Genomic DNA, 19,518 nt, shown 5'->3' on the forward strand with positions numbered 1-19,518 from the left:
CAAAGCAGCGACGTCCCATTTCCCCCCGACATGTCCTCTGTGAAGCTGCCTCCCAATTAGCCACACTGCCGCTGCCGAGGTGAGATAACAATAGAAGCCCATGTATCCCCTAAAGACCTCACTAGAGGACCTTTATTACCGTATTGATATCTCCTACATGTCACCACTGCCCTCACTTGCCTGGCAGCATGCCCGCACATTTTACATGAGGGAAAATCACCAGAGGGGCTGTAACTCAATACAAGAAAAAAACAGCAGGACACAACATTAGGCTGAATGCTACATGCTGTAATTAGTGTGATGCTGTAAGGAATAAATATAAGATACAGCGAGTTCAAGCTGCACGGTAAATTAAAAAAACACTGATTTATGGGTGAAAGTACAAAAACGTTTCTGGAAAAAAGTCAAGTGACACCCAGTGGAATGAACAAGTATGTTCTGAGCTGGCATAAAATAAAAACATAATCAGTGGCAGATAAACTTATTTTAGAAACAAACAAACAAACAGCAGTTGCAAATACTTACTTTATGTGCCCACTGATATTTTATCCTTCAGTTTTTCCTACATGCATAAGACACAATATATTTTAAAGTACTGAGAATCACTCCGAGCATACACTGCTTTAAGAGAGGGAAGGAAAAAAATCTAAATATTGCATATTTCCACTCAAAAAAATAATAAAGTGTTCAAGTTAGCTCACATTCTGTAGCACCACAAATGAGTTATTTAATGGTCAAAATTACACATAATTGTACACAAAACACGCAAAAGAGGCTAGCTGACCCTAAAAATTAAGCATATGTTTTAGTTTATGTGCAAGATTGTTACCAGTAGAGGATGTTTTCGATTGTCCGCATGGTCCCTCGGCCAAAATTTGAACAGATCAAGCGATCAGTAATTTTTCAGCTTCGGTTTGGTTTTTGTTCTCGCCATTTGAATTTAAAGTATGAAACTTTTGGAAGAGGATTTAACGGATTCCTAATCTTTCAAAATAAAATTAAAATTCATATGAACCTTTGCTTATTTCAGTGAACTCAGGGGTTTTGGTGAGATTTGCTGATATGACCAGAGGCTAACGGTGGCTAATGTTAGCTAATATTAGCAAACACTGGACAGATACTCAGTTCACTGGCTGTATTGTCTTTTCTCTTGGTGTACTACTCTCACCCTATGTTTTAGGATGTAATATAGTTCATTAACTTTACTTTTACTCTCAATTTACTAAATAATAACCTAAAATTGGGAATGTCCTGACAGTAAAAACTGAAAAAAGAACCTGAAATTTCATCTGATTGCTTGGTACTAGTAAGACATGATATGAAAACCTGTATCCAAAAACACCTTGAAATAATCACTGTCAGCTCGGTGGCCTAAGGAACTTTTTACCTGGTTTAAATTTACGCTGGCAAGATCTGAGGAGCGTCTAAAAACTGCATTAAAGTGTCTCATATTCTACATTTCTATCAAAATCCTTCATATTTTTTTTCATTTGTCGATAAAATGTTACTCAGACTTTGTGGTGGAAACTTTCAGCAGTACCACAGAGGCTGGTTGTAAAGCGCTTTGAGCGAGGCTTTATGGAAAATGGATACGGGGTCACTTCCACTGCAAAGCCGAGGTCAGGCTCTCAGAGAGCCAGTCTGTGTGAGAGTGGTCATAAAACACTACAGGCATCCATTTCAGATGTCCCAGCTGTCACTGAAGTACTGGTCCTCTTCTTCTTCCTCTTCCTCCTCATCTTCCTCAATCTCATTTTTCATGAGGTCATCATCTGGTAATTCATTCACATCCTCTTCCTCCTCTTCCTCCTCTTTGAGCTGTGTGAGCATGGTTTGCAAAGTGGCTTTTACTTCCTGAACTTCTTTTTCTAAGGACTGTGCGAGAGCGAGTTAAGGAAGAATCCAAACATTAACATGTAAATAAAAAGCATGCCAGCAGACAAAAATCAGGGCAAACGTGTCACTTGTGGCCTTCAATGGTTAATGGTAATAGAAGAGCGCAGCCATGACCCGATGAAGTCATCAATCTCCAGTTTGGCCACCAAATGGATTACTGGGACAGATCATCAAGTCATACCCAATTTAACCCCGTCCAATTCACTATTCATGAGCTCATCTCATCTGTGAGGCTGGGTGGCAGTGTGTGGGGGACCCAAGCAAACAGACTGCCCAGCTAAATAATTCATAAACCATCAATGAAACGGGATAGAGGCTGTCATCGGGAGGGATGGGGGTGGTTGTTTAACCTGCTTAGAAACTCAAATTAATCGTGTGAGTGTCCGGCTTAAGTGGCAAATCAAAGGGACGGCTTTGATGGCAGATGGGGCCTGATGGCTCGTTTTACTGTCTGAATGGACACAGATTGTCCTCATTCATAATTAACCAGCCGTTAAAGAGCTTGTCATGAATACTGCAGAGGGTTCGACGAGAGTTTTAAGGCAACACGATCCAAAATGGGACGACGAGGTTCAGAATAAGTTTGAAAATCTGTAAACTAACCACACCGTTTTGCCTATCCGTCTTTTTTTGTTTCTCGTCTCTGCGGTTGTCCATCCACCTCCTCGTATTGAGAGCAGGGACTCAATTGAGACCCTTAAGAGACTGGAGGTTTGATCTCCCCCTCGTCACTATGGCAACAGCAGCATCATCCTAAGTTCAGCTTCTTTTCAATTTCTGCAACACAATAACAATATTGTTATCTTCAGTGTCTTCAAGTGTCCAGGGTGCTTCTGCGTGGCAAGAGTGCCTCAACTTCAAAAAGACGAGATGAATGACATGTAAGGACATGGAAACGGAGAGGTGGAGAGGAGCGGGCCAATCTGTGTCTATCTCCATCTGCCAGGCTGCATTGATATCATGCAAACAGCGGAGGAGCCTGCACTGACCCCCTGTCAGCTCAGCAGGGGACATGAATCTCTAATCAGATGTGAAAACAGTCCGGCCACACTTCAACAGAGAGTGAAGGACGTACTGGGGAATTTGCTGCTTTTCAGAGATCCTAAAAAACGAAATAAACCTCTTCTCTGGGAAAGTATTTCTGGCAGTCCATGTTCAAACGAGAAATGAGGCACGACGGAAAATAAATAAATAAACAGATAAGATAGATAAAAAACCAGCAGGTTAGGTGGTAAATTTTCCTCGTACCCGAGTTGAAATATCACCTTTTCTATCTGTCTTAATAAGCCCACAGTGTGGAGGGGAAAAGTGGAGCGAGAAAAACACACTAATCTATTTCCAATCAGCTTTCTAATTAGCGCGGAAAATGATGTATTGTGACCTGTAATCAGCTTCAACAGTTTCATTTGAGTCATTATCATGGATATTGTAATTTCCTCCAAGCCAGCACCAGCAAGTGGAAGTGGGCAGACCGAGGAGAGGATGGGAGGGGTGAGGAGAGGGAGGGTGGGGTCAGGAGGTGGATGGACATTAAGATATGATGGGAGCTGAGCCATTACAGTGACATTCCTCTATCTGCTGCAGTGCTGCTCCTGTCGGTCGACTTTAATCTCAGCCCCGTGGTGACTGGCAGCCCACATCAACGGCCCTCTAATAACCTCGCTTGGACTTTAACCATTTCATTTTCCAGCTGGCACATCCAGCCTGTCAAGAAAAATCCTCTGATCCCGGTTTATCTTCAATTCCCTCCCTGAATGGACCCATAATGTCAGATAAGACAGGTGTTTTTCTTTTTCTTTTTTTTCCTTGAAAGGTAAAGTCACCGTCAGCTAACATCAGTCAGCCTAAAGGTAGTTTGGATGTTTACTTTTGAGAGTTGGGAGGCCTTGAGGAAACTAGGTCCTTGAGATGGATGGACGTAGACAGAAACACACACACAGATAGCGTTCAGTTTATATGATACATGTATTCCACGGAGCAATGAAAGGATATGGGTGAGGGCCTGATCCCGGTTTAGTATCGCTGTCTGCAATTCATCTTCCAAGGTCATTAGTCTGTCACTGATCAGCTCGCAGCGCTCCGTCAGGTCTGCAGCCTCGCTGCACCCGTCCTGGCAAGAAAGGGAAACAAGGGATGAAATGAGGGGTTCAGAGAGGAAGAGAGGGCCAACAAATGAAGCTGCAATGGTTCAAATATATGGATCTGGTATTTGAAAATGAATAAAAACAGTTTTTAGTATAACAAGGATACTGAAAAGTTTGGAGTCATGGAGTTTGGAGTCTGAAGGACTGAATATTTTTTGGGAAAGAGAAAATGTTGTTGCCTAAAATGAAAGAAAATCTAAAACTAAAACTAACAATCAGTAGCTTTTTTTATAACATCAGGCATCCTTGTCTCAATTGTACAGTGAAACCAAGTTTCAATCAAGTGCTACCACAAACATCCTCAGCATAACTATAATCAGAAAGAACAGACATGTTTTTGAAGCATAAAAATCATTAATGACTAACTTTTAGTTAGTTAGTTAAATTGTATCCTACATTTCCCACAATGCAACTAAATAGCCTTACATTAGCCTCTCCAATCCCACATCTCCATTTTATAAACTTTCTCTTTGTGTTCTCTAGTTTCCAGGCTCAGTATCATCAGGGTTATTTTTTCCTCCAGAGCCACAGAAGATATTACGATGAGTAAACTCAACTTCATGGTGGAGTCCCCCTTTAATAAACAACACTCATAATAATCTACAGTGTATTTCTGCTTCTAATTCAGTGCATAATGACTGTAGCTGCATTACAGCATCAGTGTTTACTTATCTCTGTCTCAGTGAGAGGATCTAAAACAAGTGTGAAAAATTGTGTTACAACCTTTGTCTTGTCTTGTGTTACAGAGTTAACACCTGTATCATCATCTCGTCATTATAAAATTAAATTAAATTATATATATCATCATACAGACTCTCCTACTGCAGACTGACGACCTGTTAAGCCACTTTCACATCCAAGAATAGTGAGTATATGTTATGGTATTTTGATTTAATATATATAATTAAATATATTAATGATTACAGTCACTGTGTGGAGGCCTACTTCAGTTGAAATAATTGCTGTTATACAAGCATGAACAAATCTTCAACACCTCTTGACTTGAGTTGTTTTGTTCTCCCTTTATTCTGGTTTTAATGACGATCACAACTGTGCTTTTATAACCATGAGTCAGAGCTCAACATGAAGCTTTTCAAACTGCTAGACTCATTCAAACTAAATCTTTTACTTTACTTTACTTTACTTGTTTTAACCAGGTACAGGTCTGAAGTGGAGAAAAACTGGACGGGCAAAGCATGAGGCTGCCAGATTTTTTGCTTGGTAAAGCACCAAGGTCATAAGGGGGCTGTGTGTGCGACATTTTGGCGCCTGCAGATCACCTGAGTGTGCATTGGAGGATGGGTGGTGATGTCAGGTTGGTGGGGGGGCAGAGTGCAGTAGGGCAGAGCATTCAGAGAGCAGAGCTGGCCATAATTAGAACAGGCCCCTTTGCAGACATTGTGTCCCAGTTTCTTCACACTTATCAAGCATAGAGAGCACAAACACACACACAGTCCACACTAGGAGCAGATAGACACACACTCGCGTGCACGCAGACCTGGCGCTCTCGTCAAACAACACATAGAAAAGTCTAATCTCACTCGTAGCTGCAGGTAGGAAATATCAACTCCCTGCAGCTCAGAGGTGTCAGAACAATCACTGGGAAGTCGTGTCTCTGGTCCCTGTCCTGGAATAGCACTCCTTCCTACGGATGATGTAACACCCCAAAAAGAAATGTACAACAACAACAGGCCTGAGGCACGGCGATATGTACAAGTCATCCCTGATGCAATTAAGGAATTCAGTAAATCTTAAAGGCAGAACAGCCCACAGGGTTGCTGTTTTGGTGTGTGTGAGGCACTTTAACAAACAAGCGATCGCTAACACTGCCCTGTCCTCAGGTGTCATCTGATGTGGTGCAGGGATCCCTGTCTTCCCACACCGAGAAGAAAAAGACGGTCGATTTATAGATTCGCCAAGCTGTTTGTTTGTCAAGGTTAGGAGCGTCTTTTGCAGATAAGAGCCCTGTGTTTGTGTAGCTGATTGATTCTGTACATTACAGCCTCCAGTCAGCTTTTGTAAAGTCAATACGAGACACGGGACAGAAAACAAAAAGCTCTCTGTGCAGAATGACACCGATAAAAAAAACACCCCTGACAGTTTGTTAGCAACTTTGCACACAAACCTTTTAATAAGCTGATACAGCTATTGGAAAGCTGTTATTTGGCTCCTGGTGGTGATCAAAACAATACAAATTACTTTCTCTGCTACCTCTGCTTTTGACAAACAAGAAAATGAGAGAAATGAGATTTCACCAACATGTCAATTTGCATAATAGAATCCCAGGCATACATGTGTTGGCGTATTGATTCCCGACGCACATTAGCACCGATGTTCTTAGACCAAAGGTAAACAAAGCAGACTGCAGAGGCATGAAGTTGAACAAATTATTTAGAAATTCAATATTCAGACTCATGCATGCACTGGTATGGTTGTTTAAGCAATAATGAGTGAGAGGCAGCAGGTAATTGTGTGCGCTCCCATGGGTGCTGTTAGGCCCGACACTTTGCACCGGGCGGGCGATACAAAGCAACAATATTGTACTAGCATTAGGTCATAATTGCTTTTACAAACAATAAAGTGGCTGAATTCATTTTAAACTCAAGAGGAAATTAACTAGTTTATGATTAACCCGTGTCTGTTGTCACTTACGCCCTGTTAGGAAGTTAGTGGATCCACACTTAGGGATAAAAATCAGATGTCATGAGTCAGATGAAATGAAATGTTTGCAAGTCTATAGCTGTGTCACAGATCCATACGACATACTAACCATACACAGTATCTACTCTTTCAGTCTTTAGTATACTGCTTTAGTGTTTAGTATACAAGAAACTAACCAAACTGTTCTTATACTAACAGGAAATGACAATCTCATTATTATTAGTGCATTAGGTCTCTATGTGGAATTTGCATTGTGCTACGTCTCTCTGATCTCTGGTTGTCATCAAGGTTTCTGCCTCTTACAAGGAAGTTCTTCCTCTCCACTGTCTCCAAGTGCTTGTTCACAGCAGCTATTGTTGGGTCTCTCTCTGTAAATGCTATCAAAGAGAGTACTGTCTAGACCTGTGCCCTGAGATATGATTCGGTGCTATATAAATAAAACTGATTTGACTTGACAATGCGTGCACCCTAGTGCAATTTTGAAATGTCACTGACAATAAAACTTCTGGAACTACCTCACCGCCATTCACATTTTGCATTTCACTGTGGAACAATAGCGTCTATCAACAGTTACACTCAAAAATCAACCATTTTTAGACTTAATTTTGTCACTATTCAAGCGTTAAGTGGAAGTTGGATGCAGCTTCAGTTTTGTTGGTGTACACTTCTGTCCAAACTTCAACAATTGTCCACACTTTCTGTGAAAACACTGAGCTTTTTCTTTGTGAAGTTTGACAGCGCAGGTACTGTACCTCATTACCTCAGAACAACAAAGCACTTACTGGAAACTTCCTGCAAAAACATAAGTAGCTACTATACACAATCAGTGTGCAATAAGGAACTGTGATGCAGCTCTAACAGGGCTGGTGTAAATTTAATGACATTATTGTCAAAACTACCTGCTGAACAAATCTAATCAAAAGCCTTCAACGTTTCAATTTAACAGTGTCTCCACTGTTGTTTGATACTGCGGGTCAGTGTGAAGAGGAGAATGCAAGGACCTTGAGAGGATAAAAGAACAATTAGTAGAGATTAGAAGAAAATAGAGTAGCGCTAAAACACACACTCGCACACAGGCACACACACCAATCAATCTCCATTGTGGTAGCAGGGCAGCAGCTTGGCAGCAGCTAAGTGGAAATCATTTACTTAAAGTCATTATGGAAAAGGAGAAGGAGGTCAGACGCTTGGCAAGGCAGAGAATCCAACTCCTCCGCGAGGCTATCACAACACCATCAAGATAAAGATACCAATACCATTTAACAGCCATCATATCATTTGACTCAGTGATGCATCATCGTTTACTGTGATTGAACCATTTTATGTCAGCTAGTTTTCCCATCATTCAACGTGATTCAAAGTTGCACACTCTGGATATACGAGTACGCCTGTCAATCTTTCCATTGTTGCATTGCACACACACACTTTTCAATCATAACTGTGTAGTTTTATCTCTCAGAAATGTATTTTTATTAAGAATTGCTAAGCTACAATCACGATTTGTGTAAAGGATTTATCGAACAATGAATTCACTGACCTTTAATTTACAGCTTTTGCAAGAAGTTTTGAATTTAAAATCAAGAATTTAATCAGTGATAAGCTGCAACTATAGAGCTGTCATCTGACAGCTCTATAGAAATGGTTTTGATAAAGTGAATTTTCTCTCTTTTGTTGGCTCTGACTCAGGTTTTAAGCACCAAAACATACAGTTTCTTAGATCATCAGGGACAGATGCACAGAAATTCCACTGACGCCTCCTTAACAACTAAAGGCGGCTGTGTACTGTTTGGCTACCAGGTGTGAATGAGTATAAATGTATGAATTTAAAGCAGGAAGGTGCTGAAAGGAGAATACATGCTCAGCAAAACCCTCCTCCTCTGTATAAATAAGGGCCATTGTGCTAACTCAGACAGTCTGCGACACCCACCCAGGCTTCTCATGTAGATCAGTATTGATCAGTCAGTCAAAAAAGGCGACAGGGGTCACGTTTAAGTTAAGGTCAACTGATGGATTCCTCTGTGTCCCAGTAAACCCAATGTCAATGCAAGTGACACTTTAATTACACTTGTAACATTCAGCCATACACTGACAGTGTTAGAGTTACCAACCTCTGGGTGATTATCCTCCATGCAGAACAAAAACTCCTCCAATTTCTGCAACAAAAGGGGGAAACGTTTGTTGAGGCCACACAGTCATAAACCCGCTCATGAATAATTGAAAATGCAATTATGTTGGCTGTGTACTGTATGTGTGCAGCATCATCATAATGAAAAGAGGTTGTAATTATTCATCACCAAAACTGACAAGGAGAAAATAGATTAACTGGCTCATCTGCACTGCAGGTTTCTTTGTTAGGACTCAAAGTATGTAATTGTACATTCTTCACTAAGGAAGAAGTTAATTACTGCACCTATTGGAGGCTTACATATTATTTGCGGCTTTAGGTTAAGTACATAAGAAGAGAGTGACAACAAATTACAATCAGCAAATTTTAATTATTATTTCCTAATTAAAAATTGTGTAACATGTCAACAGCCTTCAACGCGCCGGCCACTATTAAACGCATGTGCAGCTGACCATCTCTGATTCCTCGCGCTCAACGCTGTGATTTTGAAGAAATCACACAAACTGGATTGTGTTTGCTCGCTCCAATTACATCCTTCTTACCTAACATATAATCAGTCACATGCAGTTTTCTAGCTACAGCTTACAAAGGGTTTCCAGGCATCCAGCTGATATAATACTCTACTTCTATTGTCTATTTCCTTGAGATAAAAACACTCACATCCACTAAACTAGCAGCCGCATTTAAGGATTTTTTATTTTTGGGTCCTTGAATATTCAGAAAAGTAAAGCAGAAACTTTAAACGTTAGATGTTCCAAGAAGCATTTGCAGCACAGATGTGTTTTTGCTTCCCTGTCCATGAACATCAGAGATTCTTTTTGTGTGAACAAATTCAGAGCATTATTCATCATTTCCAGAGAATTTTCAAAATTAAGCATGTTTGTACCAATGCTCTGAAATATTCAAGGATTTCCGGGAGAAATCTAAAACCTATGATGATAAACTCAGGGTGAATTCAGAGAACATTTTGCTACACTGAACTCTATGTTTCTAGCTTGGAGGACACAGAAAATAGAGAAAAAAAAGAGAGGGTTGGCTGTCTCACCTTTTTAGTTCTTGGAGAAATGTTAGGAGGGGCCGGGCTTTAGGAGGAGAAAGAAAAGCAGAGAGAAACAAAGGAGAAATGGATCCATGCAGTTCGGAGAATGCGGTCAGGCGGGGCGGGGACAGAAGACATCGATGCAAAGTGTAAATTAATGGATGCGCAGAGCAAGACTGTGAGAGGAGTTAAAAATGGTTGCAACAGAGTGGGAGAATTAAACATGGCAATGAAAATCCACAGCCTCTAGAAATAGAGCACATGCAATTGGAAACTCCGCGAGCAGCACAAACAATTGTTAATGGCCACAGCCCAGTAGGTGCATAATGAAATAAGTAAATTCTGAACTACTACAGTAAAACAGCAAATACTGTGTTAAATCACAATCTGTGTGAGCCAAACTAACAAAACACAGTCTCACAAAAACACGTCTGGCAAGTGTACTATTTTTCATTAATGCTGGCTCCGTTGGCTTTGTTCCTATCTCAGACAAGAGTGTCAGACTACGTGGGCGGAGGAAAGTGTGAGGAGAGGAGAGAGTGAGTCGGACTCGGCCCTGAGGCGGTGGACCTCAACTCGCTGTGGGATAGACCGACACAGAGATACCACACATTCATCCATACACACACATGCATTCACTCTGAACGCATGTAATCATGCAGAAGCAGACTCTTAAATCTGTACTCTGTGAAATGAAACTCTTGAAGGAAGCCAAAATGTTTCCAAATGGTTGCCTCCCTCACGCCCACATTTTCCTCGTTTAGAAATACCTTCGAGCAAATGTGCTAATAGGCCGCTGCTCATCTCACTGTAGTCGACAGACTTTTATATTTCCAACAACAGCTGAATGTGCGCACTGAAAATGTCCTCTCCAGTAAAGTGGTAAGACTGACTGAGCAGGCAGATTTTATTTGAGGCCACTTTTCACACCACAGTGAAAAAAGAAAAAGCGAGTGATTGTGAAAATACATTGTTCTCATTTGACCTTTCAGCGGTCTGATGTGAAGTTTCTATTAACTATGGAAAGCCTCAATCTTTTATACTCAAGAGACTAAATCTCTGCACATATCATCAATATGTCATGCACTCTGCAAAGCATGCATGCTCATTTAAATGAATAATACATTGTGTGTTGTTAACAAGATGCTGTGTTACCTTAGTGAACTCTGAGTTCTGTAAGTTGGCCTCAGGACACCAGCGTCCTCCTAAAGCAGTCAACATGGCACAGTCTTCTTCTTCTTTGGTGCACGGCTGGGCCGGAGGATAAACCGCTGCAGTCGGAAGGTCCTCGATGTCTGCTCCACTGCAGCTGGGAGTCCGCAACTGGAGGCCTCGCAAGAACAGGTGACACGCTTCCAGGTCAGCTTCCCAGATCCGCTCCAAGCCCGGACAGCCACAACTACTGGGGAAAAAGAGGCAATTGTGTTATACGATACGATATTTAGCATAGCACTAGAGCCAAGAGGTGATTAGCTTAGCTTAGCATAGAGACTGGAGGCAGAGGGAAACAACTATCCTGCTTCTGTCTAAGCTCAGTTGTTTAATCAGTACAGAAAAAGGATATTCATGCTTATTAGTGAGCTTTGGAGGTGTTGGTAGGTGTATTGCTAGACCAAGCCAAGCTAGCAGCCTCTACTTAATTCCAGTCTTTAAGCTAAGCTAAGCTAATCACAACCCAACTGTAGCTTAAAACAACTCTAAGGAATGAATGTTATTATTTCCAAAAAAACAACTCATTTTAAAAATCTATAAACATTTTTGTTTAAAGTATATCAGTAATTATTCACATGTAAAAACTGAAAAATAGCTTAAATGTGTTGTGTTGAATGTACATCCATAGTATTATAAGACGCTAAATGTATAGCATGTAGGAAAAGAATTTAAATAAGCAGAGAAAGCATCATGATCACACTAATATCAGGAAAACAGGACACACTACAGTATGAAAAAAGCTAAAAATACTCTGAGTATGCATGTCATGACTGTGACTGTCTGCTTGATAACAGAGCACAGCAGTTGCACAGGCACAGTAAAGGACATCTTTAATGACATCTCTATAATAAAAGCCTTGACAAAGGAGTGAAGGGGAGAAATGAATCATTCAAAGATTGTAATTCCATTGACAAAATGTAATGAGAGTGAATGTGCTCCTTGCAGGCTGCCCTTTTCTTCAAAGAGCTACTGCGGAGAGAGAAAAGAGAGCCTGGATGTGTTCATCTCTGCCGGGGTCATGGAGCAGGAGTTCAGGGGGAGGACAAGAAGATTGTTTTTTGTTTATCTAGTCATTGAATTACAATCACTCATTCTTTTTTTACACTCTCTCGCCCAGACCCTTGTGACATCTCAGATGCAAGCTAAAAAACAGAAGAGAACAATTAGAGGCAGCTTCATCTGACTGAATGTATTATTTAGAAAATCAGTGACCAGTAGAGCTCTCTGTTCATTGTCCCATTACTTAGGTTAAGCTGGCCACTGTGTGAAAAGAGACACTTTCTGATATATGGTCCACCATGGGTATGACTGTGCTGATGTTGAACTGCAAGCAGGACTTTTTGCCATTTAGAAAAAGCTTTTCCATTTCCTTTCAATGAAATTCTCCTCTACAGACATTTATTTTTCACATTTAAGACCTCTGACCTTTAAAATATTCACATTTATTCCACTTCCTCTTCCAGTGACCTTTGGATAACAAACCATTCCCAAATAATCGTGGTCCCAGGTGACATTTTAGGACCCAAATCCACTGATCTTGTTAGAAATTTTGCCTTTAATGCTGTTTAAGAGACACAGAAAATGCAAACATTCCACACTAAAGACCATGAATATTTAAAAGAGGAGAGGGAAAAAATCCATTTCTACTTTACTCATCAATATCAACCCAGTTTCCAGGAATCCATCTTGTGCAGGAGACAAACAAAAACTGACAGGATGCTGGGACGAGGATGTGGGTTTTCTACGTATGAGATGCATCAAACATCTTAAAGGAAGAACTGTCCTCCATCTCTGCATGTGTGCCGATTTCCAACCCAGGAGGAGATTCACTGTCACAAACACTAATTCTCACATTGAGGGATTCAGAGAGATAAAAACACAACAATTTCATACTCTGAGCACAAATGTACTTAAATATAAGCCTCTATAATATATTCAGTAATTTCACCTAGAGTGCGCCTCCCTGCTGCACAGTTAGATTTGAGAAATTGCTCATTCTCCATCATATGTAAACAAACTCAAAGGCAAAATGCACCACAATATTATTTAATCTCTCCCTCTGTTCCTCCGTCTCTCTCAGAGATGAGGCCGCCCGAAAATTGAATGCCACTTGTTTTCCAGCCCATCTCCTGCCTGAAAAGGCTGCCAACCTCTGTACCCTGCCAACGCACGTCTCTCAGCCGTTCTCTAACCTTCATTTGGCACACAGACAATAGAAAAATTGCTTGGCCCAGCCCCCCCTGCCCTCCATAATTCTCTACTCAACGCCGCTGCTTCTGAATTCTGCCATAGCGGGGACGCGCCCAGTGAGCCATGCCATTGTTATTTGTCTCTTCTGAAGTGGAGAGACACACACACAAACACACATGCACAGATAAGGGTGGGCACATATGTGTTAACTTAGACACACACATGCCCATAAATCACTCTCTGTGGGGATTCAGTGTTGTACAATCATAAATTCCTCTAAAAATGTCAAAGCCTGCTTCATCTATCACCAAACAGCTCCTCTTCACTGACAACCACAATTCATTACAAATAACTGGCATCAGCGTTGAGGATCTGTGTACTGAAAACTCGAGACAACATGTCAGCGTCTAAGCATCCCTGTGATGGTGGTGTCCCGGTGCCCGTCGGTATGAACTCTTCGCCCCGGGGGTTAATTGGTGGCAGCCGCTCGGCCTGCCATCTGACAGTGGCAGGGTGTGGGCGTGCTGCTCCGCTGATAGCTCAGTACTAAGAGGGGGAGACAAGCAGGCACACTCCTTCTACAGTCTCTCAGCTCCCACCCTCCCTGTGGGACTGCTGACTGACAGGACTGCTCTTTCTCCTCAAGGCGTACGGACACGGACGACTACAGAGGAGGGATTCTAAATATAAGTATAAGAACCGGCGGTCTGGTCCTGCTGGTACCAGAAGGTTCAGTTAGACCTCTCCAGAGTCTGGCCAACCCAGCATCCAATCATATGCACAGCTGCATCTTCAGCTTTCACACCTGAATACCAATATCAGACAGACTGTGAAAAACAGCTCCTATCTTCAGGCACAGCTGGAAGTTTTGCCTGCCTAAAGATAAGCCTATGAATGTATTTTGGATACAGCAAGCAGCATTTCCCCGAGAAATTAGCATCCTGAGTAAAATTAAATGAAAGCAACTTTTATCTGTAGACTCGTGTCAATGCCTCTCATGTTGAGGACACACAGAAGCCGTAAACACATGAGAAAGGAAAAAGGAGATGGGGATGTTTCACCTTAATCATGCATCAACATCTCAAATAACACCAGCTGACGAGAGGTGCTAATAATATGGTGAAATACAAGGTGGTGACTACTGGATGAGGTGTGATGCATGGTGAATGAAGTGAACAGTTTGTAGGGTGGGTGGCTTGGCGTCTAAGGGGGTTTTACAGCAGCCAGTGTCCCGCAGCTTCAAGCACTTTGTATTTCTTTACATTTCTGTACATTACATGTGATAATAGAGTTTTTTTCACTCAGTTCCCCTGAGTAAATGCTCTCAGCATGTCTTCCATTTTATCTAAGAGAACAAGTCTTGTCTGAGTATTTTAATGACTTCTACACCAGTTGCATTGTGTTCATTAAATATGATAAATGACATACAAATCTCAACAGAAGACTGCATAAATATAGGGAAAATACGAGAGGCATTTCCTAATGAAACATCTACATAATGTATTAAACAACTGTGTGTGGGGCTGCTAATCTGAATAAAATGTTTTTTGTTCTGGTGACACACTTACAGCATCTGCACTGCTCTAACATCCTGTTCTAGTCTTTAGCAAGGAAGAGATAATTGGTTTTTTCAACACCATCCGTCTCCACGGAGACCAGACATCTCACCAGTACTAATCTGCTTCTCCCCCTTCTCCCTCCCTCCCTCCTCTCCTCACCTCCCGTCACCACAGCACTCCATCAGCGGTAATGTACATTAGAGCTGACTGATAAAACTTACAGTGGATGATGTGTGTGTGTGTGTGTAAATGTGTGTATGTGCTTGTGGCGACAACTGCCCATTCAGTCGAGCCAAATGTGTGTCACTGTGCCAAATTGGAGCTGGTGGTAGCTACTGGTCTGCGCCCGTACTTGTGATTTGATCTGGACCGACTCTGGTTACAGAAGCTGATCCAAGGCTGAAGAGCCAATCAATTAATACAGAATGTGATGGGCAGGAAAATTACTTTAGAGTGCCCGATACAGAAGAAGGTGTCCTTTAATTTGATTCTTCTTTCAACAATAACGTGGTTAGATGCATGTGATCCATATAAGAGGCATCTATTGGTGAAACTACAAGATGGCATCACAGAACATAAGAGCTCCATCAAAAGGAGAGACGAAAAGCACCTGGTGGCCATACGGTCTAAAGGGGGTTGATATTAACTATTGTAGGAAACAGGAAGAGGTTTTCTGGATCTATAATCTTAAAAGCATGAAGTACATCAGGACGACGAATGACGATTTAGGAAGTAAAGAATCTGTATATTTTTATAGTTATTTTTCCCTGCATTTCACTGATTATATTCATCTTATGCAGAACCAGTAGGTAGCATTCATCCTCTAGGGAACCATGTGTGTTTGTACTAAATTCTGTGCCACTCCATTAAATGGCGGTTGAGATATTTCAGTCTACCCGATGGCGTCATCCGAGTTATCTCGGCTTGGGTTTGGAGACATTAATTTCCCAACAGGAAGTCTTTGTTGTAAACTGGAGGTGTGAGGGTTGAAAGCCACAGGCATTTACCAGACCGGGAGGGTCTAACCACAAATTCTGTTCTTGTGAATTTTGGGAACCGTAGGACTTGAGTGTTTTTGGCTCTTGATCCATAAAAGTCTATGATTTTAACTGTTCTTTAAGGTATATCTGGAATTCAGTTTTAATAAGAGAGAGCTGTTGTTGCTGTTTATGTATGTAAACTTCTATTTTAAAGTTTCTGTGTTTGAGGTGGAGAATCCTTTAAAGGCTCACTACTGTATGTGTCTAGTCTTGCCTTCCTCTACTGTACATATATATGAAGTGCCCTGACAAATGCTGCTCAACTAGCAAGTCAACTAGTGTTGCCAGGTTCTTTTTTTGTCACATTAGATACAGAGCACAGACAGGTACTCTCTGAAAATATCAAACAAACAAAACACCAAAGCAGCCATCTGCCCTATTGACAGAAAAGGTCCCAAGGCGTGCTTCCCTGCTGGGCACTGCGATCGCAGCCATGTTGCTCCTTGACCACACAGGCCCCCAGCCTGTGCATCCCTCAACAACAAACAGCCCTGCAGTATGTGACTGACTCCTGGCTCCCGTCCAAAGAGGTGACCCTGCGTCTCCACGGATGCTACCCTCTCTCACACACACACCACAAACAACAGACAAGGGTCAAGCAGGCACACAGTGTCTCTGACAATATATGCTTTTCCTGGCTCACAGTAAGCCCTGGAAGCCTGACCTTCCTTTAAAAAAAACGAGGAGACTGAGTGGAGAACACAGCTCATATGGTGCACACAAAAACATTACCAGCTCTATTCATCCATCTGTAAAACACAAATGCGGCAGAGTAAGAGCCGATTGCATCGCAGCTGCTCTGTGTTGTCTGTCTGTCTTTCTGCTGGGGGAGACGAGCTGAGCAGCTCTAATCTCCATAAGGAAGCATACACAGGCGTATGGTATCGACAGTTGACTGGGTTCCACACCCTCTGCTCTAAAAAAAAAATCAGCCACTCAGCACGCCACAATCCTGTTGTGTAACTCTGAGGCAGGCTGGGCGACCACCCGCAACACAAGAGACCTGTCCTCAGTGATTTAGGAGCTTCTGAGACGCAGATAAAAATAATGAAACTGACAAGAGGAGATATTGTTTTGTCTAAAATGGTTTACAGAGAAGAAGAGCAGGAGGAGGAGGAGGAGGAGGGGAAGGTGGAAACGTTGCTGATGTAGAGGTATAAAAAAAATAAAAGGTATAGAAAATATGTGAGAAGGTGGGAAGAGGAAGATGAATTGCACAGGTGAGAGACAGAGTGAAATGTGAGAAAGGGGCTCTGGGAGACAAAGGCATAAGAAAAAAGGTGTGAGTGCATGACGTGGTGGGTGAGGTGATGTATTGGGGAGGCAGCGCTCTGGTTAGAGGACAACAGAGGTGAGAGGAAATTCCTTGGAGGCTGCTGCTCTGTTTATGTCTTCTTGTTGGTTTTACTCCTGTGGAATATTGAGTCTTCATATCTTACCTGTGCAGTCTGTCCTCCAACAGCTCGACATACTTGGTTGTGTTCTCTTTCAGTCTGCTTTCTGTATGGAGAGAGAGGCACAAAGAGAACAACAGCCTGTTACTTGCACTTCATTTATTACTTTTATTAGCCGTGATGGAGTATCCTAGCAACAAATCACAGCTCTAATACCATTAAAACGGACTTGTCATTAGCTATCTTGTACATGGGCTCTATTAGGAAAGGTAGTCATCACAGTTGGCGACAGCATTGTGTGGCAAGAAACTGCAACAGTACAGTTCAGTAGAAAAGCCCAGCTGGCCCCCCTCTCTTAAGATAAACACACAATTGAGGAAAGATCATTCCCACTGCTCTGAGAAGGGATAAAACTGGAGACGGCCTGAGGATAAAAAGGAGATTTCATCGCGGCATAGGTCCTTAGAGCGTGCCAGATTTTCTGTGGGGCATAAAGTTGGATGGATAGCTTATGTTGCTTCCTGCACCCTTCTGCCAGCAGTGAGCGGTGCCTGAGGAGGCAGACGCAGGCTGGCTGAACGTTAGTCAGGATGGAGAGGAGGGCAATCTTGAGCGCCGCTAATGAGCTCATGTATGAAACATGAGAATCTGCCCCCCGCAGCAGCAGATCTTTGAACACAATAGGATGCACTTATATCAAATTGCACTGAAAATATATATGTGCACACAAGCCATAACGTTCAATACAACTACTCCTCCTCCTCCTCCCCCACTGAAACACACACACACACAAAGCCGGCCTGATAAATCTGCCCATCCCAACATCTGTACAAATCAACAACCAGTCACATTCAGTGCTTCCCACAAAGAGGTTGCAAGACAGATTGGAAAGGTCATGAAATGTTATCGTCTTGCTAAATACTTTATATACTATATATGTCCCTATATACTATACTTTTATCCCTTCAAGCTTTTTGAATCTATTTAAAGAAATATTAGTCTTACTTATAGTCTTATTTCTACAATTATTATTACTGTTATAACTGTCATTACTCCTACTACTTTACATCTCTACGTGGAAGCTGCATTATGCTATGTTCTCCTTCCCCTGCTCCCTCCCTCTCTCTCCTCCTCCCCCTTTCTCTCCCTTTCTTTCTTTCTCAACCCAGTCGGTTAAGGAGGACAGCCGCCCACCCTGAGTCCATCTCTGCTCGAGATTTCTGCCTCTAAAAAAGAAGTTTTTCCTCGCCACTGTCACCTAGTGCTTGCTCATGGTGGGAATTGTTGGGTTTCTCTTTGTAAATATAACAATATAAAGAGTATGTGAGTATCTAGAAATAAAATTGACTAAGACTTTTCAAATTAAAAAATCTGTTAAAGGAACTGTTCGACATTATGGGAAATACAAGTACAGAGCCATAGCCAGCAGCCTGTTAGCTTAAAAATCTGAAGAGGAATGGTCACGCACAGAAATTTCTTCATTTTAAGGAGACGAGCCAAAAATGGTTTGAAACTACTCCAGTGTAATGCCATTTAGCTTGCTCACATTGACTAGAGCTCACACAGAGAGAAAGTCGTCTAATTGCTTGTTCTGAATCACACTGAGGTTTGAAATATAATTTGTATCATTGTCTTGATGGTGGTTATTAGACAGCATCAGCTCCAGGATGAGACAGGCCGGGGGCTGGCACAGTAGGAAGTAAAGGAAAATGTCTGAGAGAAAGTGGCTGTGACACACATGCATACACACACAGACTTACACGCACATATTCCCGTCCATACTTTGGTGAAGAAATGAGATAATGAGATGGGGATAGTCAGGCTATTTATGGGGGTTGTATGTGTGTGTCACAAAAAGAGAGATGTCGCCTAAGAGTCATCCTCATTCAAAGTGGCCAAATCTGCTCAATCGGAGGGAAGAGGGAGGCCGCCAGAGTAGCTCTCACATATCTGGTGAGCAGATCTAGGGTACGTGGACCAGACAGCTCAATTACCACCCCTCTAATTGCTATGTGAGATCCTATCCTACCTGACAGAGTCTCCCTTGTCAACTTTCATTCATGGAGGCCACGTTAAGCAGCGTGCAAGGAGATAGCCACTGAATAATACATGGGGGCATTAAGCCTGACTTTGGATGGCACAGAGCATGTACAGATGTGAGATGACAAAGTAGGCTACAGCTCGAACAAGAGCGGGAGCCAGATTTAGAAATAATATATTGTGAGGGATAGGAAGAGTCAATATAAAAGGCGGATGAA

The 19,518-nt window shown here is 42.0% G+C and overlaps 1 protein-coding gene across 5 annotated transcripts in view; it reads right to left on the reverse strand.

Annotated features, from left to right (window-relative positions):
* Positions 1-267: 267 nt before the first annotated feature.
* The window catches only part of disc1 (DISC1 scaffold protein), a 40,911-nt gene continuing 21,660 nt past the window's right edge, over positions 268-19,518 (reverse strand). For 3 of the 5 annotated variants that reach the window (XM_051076520.1, XM_051076523.1, XM_051076524.1), the window contains exons 10-14: positions 17,306-17,366; positions 11,021-11,267; positions 8,810-8,854; positions 3,888-4,006; positions 268-1,876 (exon numbers count right to left, since the gene is read on the reverse strand). In XM_051076520.1, the coding sequence (XP_050932477.1) occupies positions 1,681-1,876; positions 3,888-4,006; positions 8,810-8,854; positions 11,021-11,267; positions 17,306-17,366 (668 nt within the window). In that variant the 3' untranslated portion in view covers positions 268-1,680. The remainder of the gene's footprint in view (positions 1,877-3,887; positions 4,007-8,809; positions 8,855-11,020; positions 11,268-17,305; positions 17,367-19,518) is intronic. The other 2 variants (XM_051076521.1, XM_051076522.1) reach the window with 2 other exon arrangements.

This window comes from Lates calcarifer, linkage group LG16_LG22 (genome assembly GCF_001640805.2).
Source record: "Lates calcarifer isolate ASB-BC8 linkage group LG16_LG22, TLL_Latcal_v3, whole genome shotgun sequence".
NCBI lineage: Eukaryota > Metazoa > Chordata > Actinopteri > Centropomidae > Lates > Lates calcarifer.